The 12754-nt window shown below is 38.8% G+C and overlaps 1 protein-coding gene across 23 annotated transcripts in view; it reads right to left on the bottom strand.

Moving 5' to 3' along the window:
• UBR2 (ubiquitin protein ligase E3 component n-recognin 2) overlaps positions 1-12754 on the bottom strand; it is a 128222-nt gene that overhangs the window by 52036 nt on the left and 63432 nt on the right. For 19 of the 23 annotated variants that reach the window (XR_646009.4, XR_002521553.2, XM_021937288.2 and 16 more), the window contains 5 exons: positions 8508-8671; positions 8319-8418; positions 5353-5481; positions 3674-3857; positions 631-692 (listed from right to left, as the gene is read on the bottom strand). Coding sequence is in view for 20 of the 23 variants with exons in the window: in XM_021937288.2 (XP_021792980.1) it covers positions 631-692; positions 3674-3857; positions 5353-5481; positions 8319-8418; positions 8508-8671 (639 nt within the window). In the remaining 3 variants the exon portion in view is untranslated. Of the gene's footprint in view, positions 1-630; positions 693-3673; positions 3858-5351; positions 5482-6551; positions 6654-8318; positions 8419-8507; positions 8672-8833; positions 8981-12754 lie in introns of those variants that run through there. The other 4 variants (XR_002521554.2, XM_021937291.2, XM_021937292.2 and 1 more) reach the window with 4 other exon arrangements.

Genomic DNA, 12754 nt, shown 5'->3' with positions numbered 1-12754 from the left:
TCTACTAAAAATACAAAAATTAGCTGGGAGTGGTGGCAGGTGCCTGTATTCCCAGCTTCTCGGGAGGCTGAGGCAGAAGAATCCCTTGAACCAAGGAGGCAGAGGTTGCAGTGAGCCGAGATCACGCCACTGCATTCCAGCTTGGGTGACAGAGTGAGACTCTGTCTAAACAAAAACAAAAACAAAAAAAACCAAAAAAACAAATCATAGACTTTGAGTAAAGCAGATTACCCTCCAAACATGGGTGGGCTTCATCAATTCAGTTGAAGGCCTTGAGAAAAGACTGATATCCCCCACGGAAGAAGGAATTCTGCCTTTATAACAGCCACTGTACTCAAGAATGCAACATCAACTCTTCCCTGGGTCTCTCCAGTCTGCCAGTCTGCTAGGCTCCCTTGCAGATTTCAGACTTGCCAGATTTCAGCCCCCATAATTTCATGAGCCAGTTCCTTACAACAAATCTCTGTGTGTGTGTATGTATGTATGTATATGCGCGCGCACACACACACATAAATATCTTACTGGTTCTGTTCGTCTGGAGAACCCAAACTAAAAATGTGTTTCAAAGTGATTTCAAATACAAGGAACATAATAAATAGGTATTCACTTTTAAGTGTTAGCACCACTTACTAGAGGTAGGAGCTCTGGAAATTTATATGCCACTTCACTTTTGCTTAATAATACATGTAAACCTGCATGAAAGAAACAAAAAACAGTATTTCTATCAGTAAAAATCATTTAGGAAAAATACCCTAAATATTCACTCAACTTTACATCTGACTTCTTTTCTCTTTACGAACCTATCAAATTACCAATTAAGATATAAAATGAACATATTCACAAGAGGCTTATTATTATTATTGCTTTTTTGAGATGGAGTCTCGCTCTGTCGCCCAGCTGGAGTGCAGTGGCACGATCTCGGCTCATTGCAAGCTCCGCCTCTCGGATTCACACCATTCTCCTGCCTCAGCCTCCCGAGGAGCTGGGACCACAGGCGCCCGCCACCACGCCTGGCTAATAGAGGCTTTTTAATGCTTCTCATGAATCTGTTATCAAAGGCACACTTAGAACTAGTCTTAGTTGTATGTACTAATATACACTGATGACATTTTAAAAGCTATTAAAACAATTTATACATATGTTACGTCAGCTTTAAGAGTTGTATTTCACTGGGCCATGGAGTTTGTTCCCATTTAAAGTACAGCAGTGAGAGATCCTTCTGGCCACTGAATGGAGAAACTGGCCCTGGAATCACGGTCCTCACTGATACTGACCTTTGAATTAAGTTCCCCAGAACTTCCGATTTAGGATCAAAGCCTCCTTAGTTTCTAACCTCAAGGCATCCTGGCTGACTGCAACCTCCGCCTCCCAGGTTCAAGTGATTCTCCTGCCTTGGCCTCCCAAGCAGAGCAGCTGGGAGGGACTACAGGCACACTCCACCATGCCCAGTTAATTTTCTTAGTTTTAGTAGAGACGAGGTTTTGCCATGTTGGCCAGGCTGGTCTCGAACTCCTGATCTCAGGTGATCTGCTGGCCTCGGCCTCCCAAAGTGCTGGGATTACAGGGATGAGCCACCACGCCTGGCCTTCAGTTCGTTCTGAATGTGTTCTGTTTATGCTATTGCTTAAACAGAGGACACCCGTTAAAGTCTTATCAATATATACTGGCGACTTACTCAAGCCTGGTTTAAGGCTTTCTTCATCTAGGAAAACTTGCACTACTAATGCCATTCTAATAGCTTATTCTCAACATTTACTGCTCAAACTCCATTAGCACTTGCTTCAAACTGTCCAAGAACTGTTTTGTGTAGGTTTACTTAGATTTCCAATTAGATTATAAGCAGTTAGGCTAAGGTTTATCAAATATAAGAAAATGAATACTCAAAAATATTCACACAACAGCTTTGAGGGAGGTAAAAACGTAGGCAGAAATTAGTACACTTTTAGAGTATCGACTTTTTTCACTGTAGGTAACTATCAGCATTAGCTTCCTCCCATAAAATTAGATTTTTTTTTTTTTTTTTTTTTGAGACAGAGTCTCACTCAGATTTTTAAAGGCAGAAGAGATCAGTGGCTCAGTTGGAGACAGGACTCACTACTCACTTTCTTGCTTTTTTTTTTTTTTTTAATCGCATGCGCAGGGCATGCCGCGCTGCGCCTGTGTGCTACTTCCCCATGCATGCCTCACTTTCTTGCCTTGTATCCAGTACTTTTCCACAACACCATGCCATTAATTGCTTGTGTTGAGGATCGACAGTTCAGTTGCTCAAAACACTTATAACAAAACTGGGCCTGAATAAGTTATAGAAATAAGACAGATTTCTTCTTACGATCATGATTTCATTCTAGGTAATGGTCTATTGTACAATTTTAATATTCATATGTCTAGGAATAACAACTTTATAAGCCTCACAGTAAGTAGTTATCTTAAATTACCATGACTTCAATAATATACCCACGGCAAGGGTCTATCAGTGGGATAATGTGATAAGTCTCAGAACAATGAAAAAAAATGCCTTCAGAATGAAAGAGGAATCATTACTACTTATCCCATGTACATTAAAAGGATAATGAAGGAATATGAACAACTCTAGGCCCACAAATCTGATAACTTAGATGAAATGGATCAATTCCTTGAAAGACACAAACTACCAAAACTCACACAAGGAGAAACAGATAACCTAAACAGGCCCATATTTATTAAAGAAATTGACTCAATAATTAGTAACCTTCCAAAAACTAAAGCATCAGATGAGATGACTTCACTGGTGAATTCTGTCAAACATTTAAGGAAGAAATGAAACAAATTCTCTATAATCTCCTCCAGAAAAAAACAAAACAAAAAACACACCCTCACATCACATTAAGCTACTGAGCCACAAACTTAACATAAACTACATATTTTACAATGAGTAAAAATACCTTCAAAATTTCTTTCTGTTCTCTGAGTTAAAATGGAACCAAAGAAAACAACAGTGTGTGAGCAAGATAAGAATACCTAGAATCAAGAAATATGAAAGCTGTACTGAAATGAGTCTGTAGAGATGGATAAGTACATATTTAAAGACTTTGGCCATGTAAGATGGCAGCTTCAGACATTCCAGCAATTAATTACAAGTGCCTTATAAATCAACTACTTGAAATTAAAAGAATTATCACCCCATTATGGCCTTGTTCTTGACCTGTTGCATAAAAGGCTATCAATAAATATATGAAACAGCTCAGAGGGAGAGAAACAAAGAAGATAAAACGTAGGGTGGCTTCAAGTGATTAGCAGTTGCTTAAATGACAGATAAATTTGAATGTTAATAACACAGACTTTGAAGCTGGATTCAGTGAAATGATAAAACATGTGGTATCTGTAGTTAAGTCTAAAGAAGCACTACGGTATAACAGCTATAAACATGGCCTCTGGTGCCAAACTTCCTCATAATGCCAACTGATTCTTTCTTGTTGTGTGACTTACTAAGCAAGTCACTCTCTATGCCTCTGTCTTCCCATCTGTGAAGCAAACTTAACAATAATACCTACTTCACAGGACAATGTGATGATTGGATAAGTTAATGATGTAGAAATCATAGAATAACGTCTGGCACAAAGTATTCACAGATATTAACCACAAACAACAATTTAAAAGATAATTTTAGGGTTTTATTTTAGGGGAAACGCTTTACCTGCAAGTAAGCGAGAAACTGGGAGATGAATGCTAACTTTTTCTTGGGAAACACAGTATCTGATAGTTTCCACTGAATGTCCACAAATGCTTAGTGTGATAGGTTGTTCACCATCAGTATAACCACCATGACACTGCATCAGTACGGCGAGACATTTCTTGTAAGCTTCAATTAACACTTTTTCCTAAAAAAGAGGGTTTTTCTGTAAGTTACTCAAAAGGTTGAGTTTCTACAACATTGAATAAGCACCTCAAATTCAATGAGTAAGTACCTCAAATAACAATACGGGCAAAACCAAACTCAATTCTCCCTCCCAAACTTGGTCCCTCTTCCAATGTCCACCATCTCAGTGAAGGATACATTTACCCATATAGTACAGAAATCTAGAAGTTATTCTAGTACCCTTCTTTCCCCTATTCCCCATTGTCCAATCTATTACCAAGCTGGTAACTTCATCTTCTAAGTTTCTCTCAAAACTTGCTACTTTTTTGTATCTCTAGTAACTCTAAGGCACTGCCAAGCATCTCTCTATTAAATTCCTGCTTTGACTCTTGCCCTCTTCGTCCATTCTCCATACAGAGCAATTTTAAAAAAACATGTAAATTGAATCATGTCACTGTATGGAGAATGGATAAAGGAGGCAAGAGTTGAAGCAGGGATTTAATAGAGAGATGGTAATCTCTAAAGGCTTCCCACTTCAATTCAAATAAAATGCAGGCTGAGTGTGGAGGCTCACGCCTGTAATTCCAAGACTTCGGGAGGCCGAGGCAAGCAGATCGCTTGAGCCCAGGAATTCAAGACCAGCCTGGGCAACATGGCGAAACCATGTCTCTACAAAAAATAGAAAAATTAGCCAGGTGTGGTGGTGAGAGCCTGTTGTCCCAGTTACTCGGGAAGCTGAGGTGGGAGGCTCACCTAAGCCCAGGGAGGTCGAGGCTGCAGTGAGCCAGGATTGCACCACTGCATTCTAGCCTGGGCAACAGAGTGAGCCGTGTCTCAAAAAAAAAAAAAAAAAAAAAAAAAAAAAGAATTATATTCAAAACTTCTTTACATGGCCAAGGCCCTGAAAAATCACTCCTGTGCCCAAATCTCTGTTCTCTACTTCTATGCTCCAACCACAGACCTTTCAATAGCTCCTAGGACTACCCTCGTCCCTGTCATCACAGACTATAATGCAGCTGTCTTCTCAGTCATGAATATCATTTACTCTTTGTTCCATTAACTTTTACACATTGTTCAGACCTTACAGAAACTTTCCCTAACCTCATAACGTATACAGGCTGTCATCTAGACTTTATCGCCAAGGAAGGCCAAAATAATTTTAAGACACAGGACAAATGTACCAATAATACAATTTTATTTTTGAATAAATTTACAAACTACCATTTTTATATTCTCAAAGTCTAGAAGGGATTATGAAAAAAAAAAAACAAAAAACAAAGATAGTTACATTAGGAAGAGACAATTTGGATTATATCCTTCTCTATTTTTCAAGTTTTTCCTAAGGTTGTAGAATTTTAAAATTTTACTGAGTTTATAGGTGGAGAAGGAAAATACGCTGTTTAATGAACTAAGTATCACCACTATTTTCTCCAGGTCTCCCCAAAATTTACTTAGGATTCTGCTTATTCCTCCCTCTTCCACTTTCCTCCTATCTCCCGCACCTAGAAGAAACTTACATCTGAAGCACACCAGTCCTGCATCATTGAAATGACATGTGTTAATTTCATTTGTAGTGTGAAGGCTGCTTCCCACTCTGGTTCCATTTCAATATGTTGTCCTACTTGACGTGTAATTGGATCCATTCCCTTAAAGGAAGTGAAAAAACTATATATGAATGAAAATTATAGTTGTTCTTTCATATGGAAACCTAAGAAGTAATGTAGAAGAAATATATATTGATTATAAAAACATAGAAGGTATAAGTTTTAACAGGAAACTTCAAGTACTATGAAAAGTAATAGCTTTTAAAATTATGTGTTTATATAACATTCTCTAAAATATAAATTTAAAAATCCCAATAAATGCATTATTTCAGAGGTATCTTCCAAGATCTGTTTTAGGCAATAAAATACTTCAATATTTCACTGCAATAATCCTTCCTTTTTAGCTCTATTGTCTACAGAAAAAATTGTTAAAAGAAATGTGACAAGCTTTTAAAATGTTATTGAATTTATAACTGTATTTTTAATATATTAAAGTTTAAATATTATGTCCTAATATGCAACTAAAAGTTTTCATAGAGCCTGAAAGAAGGCAAAACAATAAATAGCTTTTAATTAAAATTACTGTTCAGAAACTAGCCTAACTATTCTAGTATGTCACAACTTAATAAATAATAGAGAATACAGAATACTTCAAGTATCAAAAATGACCAAAGTAGCTACTGTTGTTACAGATACATGAAAAGCATAGTAGTATTATAATAAATTAAACACCCATGAACTACCATCCAACCTAGGAACTAGAATGGTATGTCAGGCCAGACATGGTGGCCCAGGCCTGTAATCCCAGCACTTTGGGAGGCCGAGGCGGGTGGATCACTTGAGGTCAGGAATTCAAGACCAGCCTGGCCAACATGGCGAAACCCTGTCTTTACTAACAATACAAAATTAGCCGGGTGTGGTGGCATGCACCTGTAATCCCAGCTACTCAGGAGGCTGAGGCAGAAGAATCACGAGGCAGATGTTGCAGTGAGCCAAGATCCCACCACTGCACTCCCGCCTGGGCGATAGAGCAAGACTACACCTCCAAAATAAATAAAAAAATAAATAAAAATAAATTCAAATAAATAAAAGTAAAAATGATAAGTCAACTTTGGTCATTCCTTTTCTTAAGAAAGCCAGGTGGCTACTAAAGAAATCATAATAGTACTTGCTCAGATTTTTAGAGACGTCACCTATCTTCTTACAGTTATAACTGGTTAAATATACCTGTTCGTTTCTACTTCTAGATTCTGTTTTGTATATAGGGATGTTTCCTAAAAAGAGAATTAAACAGGGGAAAAAGGTCTACACTGTATTATATAAATATCACATGAAGGAGAGAAAAAGAAACATGGAAACATTAAAAAGCAAAATCAAAAATGACTACAGTTTCTCAAATAACCTGACTATACTTCCAAGAAAGCATATTAAAAAAATAAACTTGTAACCTCTAAAGAAAGAACATTAGTGGAAACTAAAGAAATACAAAAGTAGCTGGCGCAGTGGCTCATGCCTGTAATCCCAGCACATTGGGAGGCTGAGGCAGGCGGACCATTTGAGGTCAGGAGTTTGAGATCAGCCTGGACAACAGGGTGAAACCTCGTCTCTACTAAAAATACAAAAAATAGCTAGGCATGGTGGCAGGTGCCTGTAATCCCAGCTACTCAGAAAGCTGGGGTCAGAGAATCACTTGAACCCAGGAGGCGGAGGTTGCAGTGAGTCAAGATTGTGCCATTGTACTCCAGCCTGGGCAACAGAGAAACTCTGTATCAAAAAACAAAACAAAACAAAAAACCCCCAAAATTGGCCAGGTGCGGTGGCTCATGCCTGTAATCCTAGCACTTTGAGAGGTTAAGGTGGGTGGATCACTTGAGGTCAGGAGTTCGAGACCAGCCTGGACAACTTGATGAAACCCCGTCTCTATTAAAAATACAAAAAATTGGCCGGGCGCGGTGGCTCATGCCTGTAATCCCAGCACTTTGGGAGGCCAAGGCGGGTGGATCACGAGGTCAGGAGATCGAGACCATCCTGGCTAACACGGTGAAACTCTGTCTCTATTAAAAAAAAAAAAAAAAAAAAAAAATTAGCCGGGCATGGTGGCGGGCGTCTGTGGTCCCAGCTACTCGGGAGGCTGAGGCAGGAGAATGGTGCAGGAGAATGGCGTGAATCGGGGAGGCGGAGTTTGCAGTAAGCCGAGATTGAGCAACTGCACTCCAGCCTGGGTGACAGAGCAAGACTCCGTCTCAAAAAAAAAAAAAAAAAAGGAGTCTCAAAACAAACAAACAAACAAAAAAACGAATAAATTAGCTGGTGTGGTGGTGTATACCTGTAATCTCAGCTAATTCAAGAGGCTGAGGCAGGATATTCACTTCAACTCTGGAGGTGGAGATTGCAGTGAGCTGAGGTTGTGCCACTGCACTCCAGTCTGGGTGACAGAGTGAGACTCCATCTCATAAACAAAACAAAACAGAACAACCAACACAGAAAAAACCCAAGAGCAGTAGATGCCAGAATCTTTGCTGGGATCTCCTTTGCTCTATACCTTTCTAAGAATCCCCAATTAAAGAGGAGCTTCCTGGTCCAAACTGCAGCCATCCAAATTGATCTTTTGGAAATGTGCAAAAAATGAAAAGATGCGCAGACAGAAAGCTGTTCATTTCAATGAACAACAACAACAACAAAAACAATGAAGCTGGGCCTGGGCCTGTGCCTGCGCCTCTAGTCCCAAGCAACTCAGGAGGCTGAGGCAGGAGAACTGCCAGAGCCCAGGAGTTCAAAGGTATAGTACACTCTGGTTGTGTCTATGACTAGCCACTATACTCCACCCTGGGCAACACAGGGAAACCCCCATCTTGTAAAAAAATAAAAATAAAAATAAAACAAAAAGAGAAAAAAAAAAAAAAAAAAGGAAAAAGAAAAGTGTAATAGTTTTTACATACCTGCATACATTTTAGTAATTCCAAAAAGGCATCAAACCCTTCTAGGAACTTCTGCCTCAGCTCATCTGACCATTCAGTTGGTTTGCTAATTAACACATACCTGAACAAGATAAAAGTGACAGTGGCAATTAACATAAACATCGACTTTCTATAAATTGCAACTGGTTTAATAATTAAACGAAAACTTACTTGAGATCTAAAATAAGGCTCTGTACTCTCCTAAATTTGAAGGCTTGTAAAGCAGTGTATCGTTCAAACTGAAATCTGCCATGGGCATCTCGATGTCTCAAATGATCCATAAAAGTCTTAATGATAATGCTCATCAAGTTTTCTTCTGTGATGAGCATTCGAGCCTAAAAACAAAGTTTATCAGAGTGCATGGTAATCAAAAACTAGGTACTAAGAAAACTAAAAAAAGTCACCAACATTGTTTAGCTCCGTCAGTTTAAACCTTTTTTAACACAACTATATATCACAAATGCATTACTGTGTATTTCTAAATAACAATTACTTACTCCAATTGCCACGTGTATGAAGCAACAATTATACCAGATGCCAGAAAGATGTTAGAAGACAGTTCCAAGGCTCATTATTCAAAGATAATTCAGGGTGGGGGCTCTGAATCAGGCTGCAAATTGTCCTTAACTGAGACATTTAGACACCTATAATGGTATGGTATAATTATTCTAGGATCCAGAGGTTTATGCATAGATTCTCTAGAACTCAGTATGAAACAATATTTTCTCTTAATTTCCTTAGTTGAGATTTATTTTTTGTGTCTTTGTGTGTATGTGTGTGTGTGTGTGTGTGTGTATATTTTATTTTGAATAAGAAAATATATGTAAATGATACTAAATGCAACAGGGAAAAGTAAGTCAGTAAGTCTCCTAGCTCCTGAGGTCTTTTTTCTAAAGGCAAACCTGTTAATAGTAGCTCCTTGCATATTCTTGAAGAGATGGTATGGGTATATGTATTTTATGCATATATAATTGCAGAGCTTGTGTTTTTATATATGTATAAAATTATAGAGTATATACTATATAACACACACATAAAAAAATGCATAAATTACATAAAGTGTATATTAAGTATACATAAGTATATATAATTATATCTATCTCTTTCCCACAAAGGATAGCATATTATACTGTTTTGTACATTTTTTATCTACAAATTACATACATTGTTCATACAAATGTCCGTCATTCTCTTCAACCAGGTCTACTTTTGTATCAGATTTAATTTAGCCAGGCTTTTACTGGTCAGACATTTGGGTTGTTTCTAGTTTTATGCTATTAAAAAAGATGTTGCAACAAATATCCACTGTGTATAGTTGTAGGAATATTTATAGAATAATTTCCTACAAGTGGAAGTAATCGGTTAAAGAGTATGCACATAATAAATTTTAATGATATCACCATTGTTCCCACAAAAAGGCTTAACAATTTCTATTTCTACCTACAATGTGGGCCATGCCCTTTCATAACCTCCATAACACAATATAACTTCAAACATTTTGCTCTTTGCCATTTTGATGGTGTTAATCTGCCCTAGTAGAGTCAGAAAGTCTAATGTTACTTTGAATACTTAATTTTTTACTCTGATACAAAAGATCATGGATCCTCCCCCTGACATTTTCCAGCCTCAATAGCTAATCTCCCCTAGGATTCTAGAGTGTTACTGATACTGGGTGACAACTTAAACAGGTTTCACATAAGTCGAGATCAGGTAATTAGCAACAGAAAAGGTTTCATCAAAAAGTAGAATAAGGCCAGGTGCGGTACAACGTCTGTAACATCAGCACTTTGGGAGGCTGAGTCAGGCAGATTATTTGAGCCCAGGAGTTCGAGACCAGCCTGGGCAACACAGTGAAACCCTGTCTCCATAAAAAATAAAACAATTAGCTGGGTGTGGTGGCATGTACCTGTATTCCCAGCTACCCAGGAGGCTGAGGTGGGAAAATCACCGGCGCCTGGGAGGTCAAGGCTGCAGTGAGCCATGATCACGCCACTTCAGCCTGCGTGACAGAGTGAGACCCTGTCTCAAAAACAAAAAACAAAAAAATCCCAAATAAGTAGGAACAAAAATGCAGAAGACAGAAGTCTAAGAATATACTAAAACTGTATTCTAATATAGATGTTAAATTCTAAAGTCAGCAGATAAGTAGAAAATCTATACAGTTAAATATACCTTTGAAAACTTCAGGACTTAAAGCAGGCAGTAAAAGGAAGTTTGGTGGAGAGACAACTTAATATTGTTAGAATGTAAACCCCCACCAATCAAGGCACTCGTTAGCATTTTTAGTTTCAGGTGAATGTTAATAGAGATGGTTCACATACTGCACTTTCAGATTGGATTTTAATTCTTTATGGGGTGTCGAAAAAAAAAAATAGGCTGGGTGCAGTGCTTTATGCCTGTTATCCCAGCAAGCGAGGCCGAGGTGGGTGGATCACCTAAGGTCAGGAGTTCGAGACCAGCTTGGCCAACATGGTGAAACCCTGTCTCTACTAAAAAACACAAAGATTAGCTGGGCATGGTGGCGGGCTCCTGCAATCCCAGCTACTCGGGAGGTTGAGGCAGAACTGCTTGAACCCAGGAGGCAGAGATTGCAGTGAGCCAAGATCATGCCATTGTACTCCAGCCTGGGCGACAGAGCAAGACTCTCTCAATTAAAATAATAATAATAATAAAATAATAATAGGGTAGTTCATTACTACGACGACGACGACTACTACTACTAGTACTACTACTACTAGGGTGGTTCATTACTAATGTCCCGTTAAAACAAGGAAGTAGCTGGCCACAGTGGCTCATGTCTATAGTTCCAGCTACTTGTGAGGTTGAGGTTGAGGACTGCTTGAGCTCAGGATTTCGAGGCCAGCCTGGGCAACAAGCAAGGCCTTGACTCTTAAAAACAAACAAAAACCCAAAAAACCAAACCAAAACAAAAACCAGCAGAGTTATTCAGGCATTTCTACTTCTAAAAGATAACAAAAGAAGCACATTTTTCAAAGTTACAAAGAGAAAAGAAAAATAAAAGACCTTAGGTTCTCAGCTTTATCACCTTATGCTAAGAAATTTTTGCTAACCTTTCAAAGTAATTTTCAACATTAAATACCAAACATTATTTGGTATTTATTCTTGGTATATATTTCTTGTACTTAACACCCTAAAACATTATTATTATTATTTTTTGAGACACAGTTTTGCTTTGTCACCTAGGCTGGAGTGCAGTGGCATAATTTTGGCTCACTGCAACCTCCTCCTCCAGGGTTCAAGTGATCCTCCCACCTCAGTCTCCTAAGTAGCTAGGATTACAGGTGTGTGCCACCACGCCTGGCTAATTTTTAATATATATTTAGTAGAGACAGGGTTTCACCAAGTTGTCTAGGCTGGTCTTGAAGTCTTGACCTCAAGTGATCTGCCTGCCTTGGCCTCCGAAAGTGCTGGAATTACAGGTGTGCGCCACCACGCCTGGCCTTTCCTAATGTTTATGCCTACAATTCACTTTGCTTTAAAAAGCATTACCACTATCAGTCAGGCACAGTGGCTCATGCTTGTAATCTGAGCACTTTGGGAGGCTGAGGTGGGTGGATCACCTGAGGTCAGGAGTTCCAGACTAGCCTGACCAACGTCGCGAAATCCCCTCTCTACTAAAAATAAAAAAATTAGCCGGGTGTGGTGGTGGGCACCTATAATCCCAGTTACTCGGGAAGCTGAGGCTGGAGAATTGCTTGAATCCAGGAGGATTGCAGTGAGCCGAGATCGTGCCACTGCACTCCAGCCTGGGTGACAAGAGCGAAATTCTATCTCAAAACAAAAACAAAAACAAAAACAAAATTACGACTTACTTATATTATAGCTTTTATTCATTTTATATGATTCATATTCAATTTTGTATTGCAAGGCTCATGACCCATGTAACAGCATATTCAAAATGGGCTAAATTCTCCCATAAGACTCTGAAAAACACAACTGAGTAATAATCATCATCTATGCCTATACTTTTAAACTAAACATGCCATAGCATACAGGGATAATGCGGATTGAACACATATTTAATAAATGAGAATAACTATGATACTCTTATCACTTGAATTATAAGCACTGTTTTCTTTTCTTTTTTTTTTTGAGTCAGAGTCTCACTCTTGTCACTCAGACTAGAGTGCAGTGGCATGATCTTGGCTCACTGCAACCTCCACCTCATTGGTTCAAGCAATTCTCCTGTCTCAGCCACTCGAGTAGCTAGGATTACCAGCATCTGCCACCATGCCCAGCTCATTTTTTGTATTTTTAGAAGAGACGAGGTTTCACCATGTTGGCCAGGTTGGTCTCAAACTCCTGACCTCAAGCGATCCTCCCACTTTTGCCTCCCAAAGTCCTGGGATTACAGGCATGAGCCACTGTGCCCAGCCAGTACTAAGTCTTGACCAAAC

The sequence above is a fragment of the Papio anubis genome, chromosome 6 (assembly GCF_008728515.1).
Source record: "Papio anubis isolate 15944 chromosome 6, Panubis1.0, whole genome shotgun sequence".
Lineage (NCBI taxonomy): Eukaryota > Metazoa > Chordata > Mammalia > Primates > Cercopithecidae > Papio > Papio anubis.
This window is presented reverse-complemented; position numbering and strand designations above follow the sequence as displayed.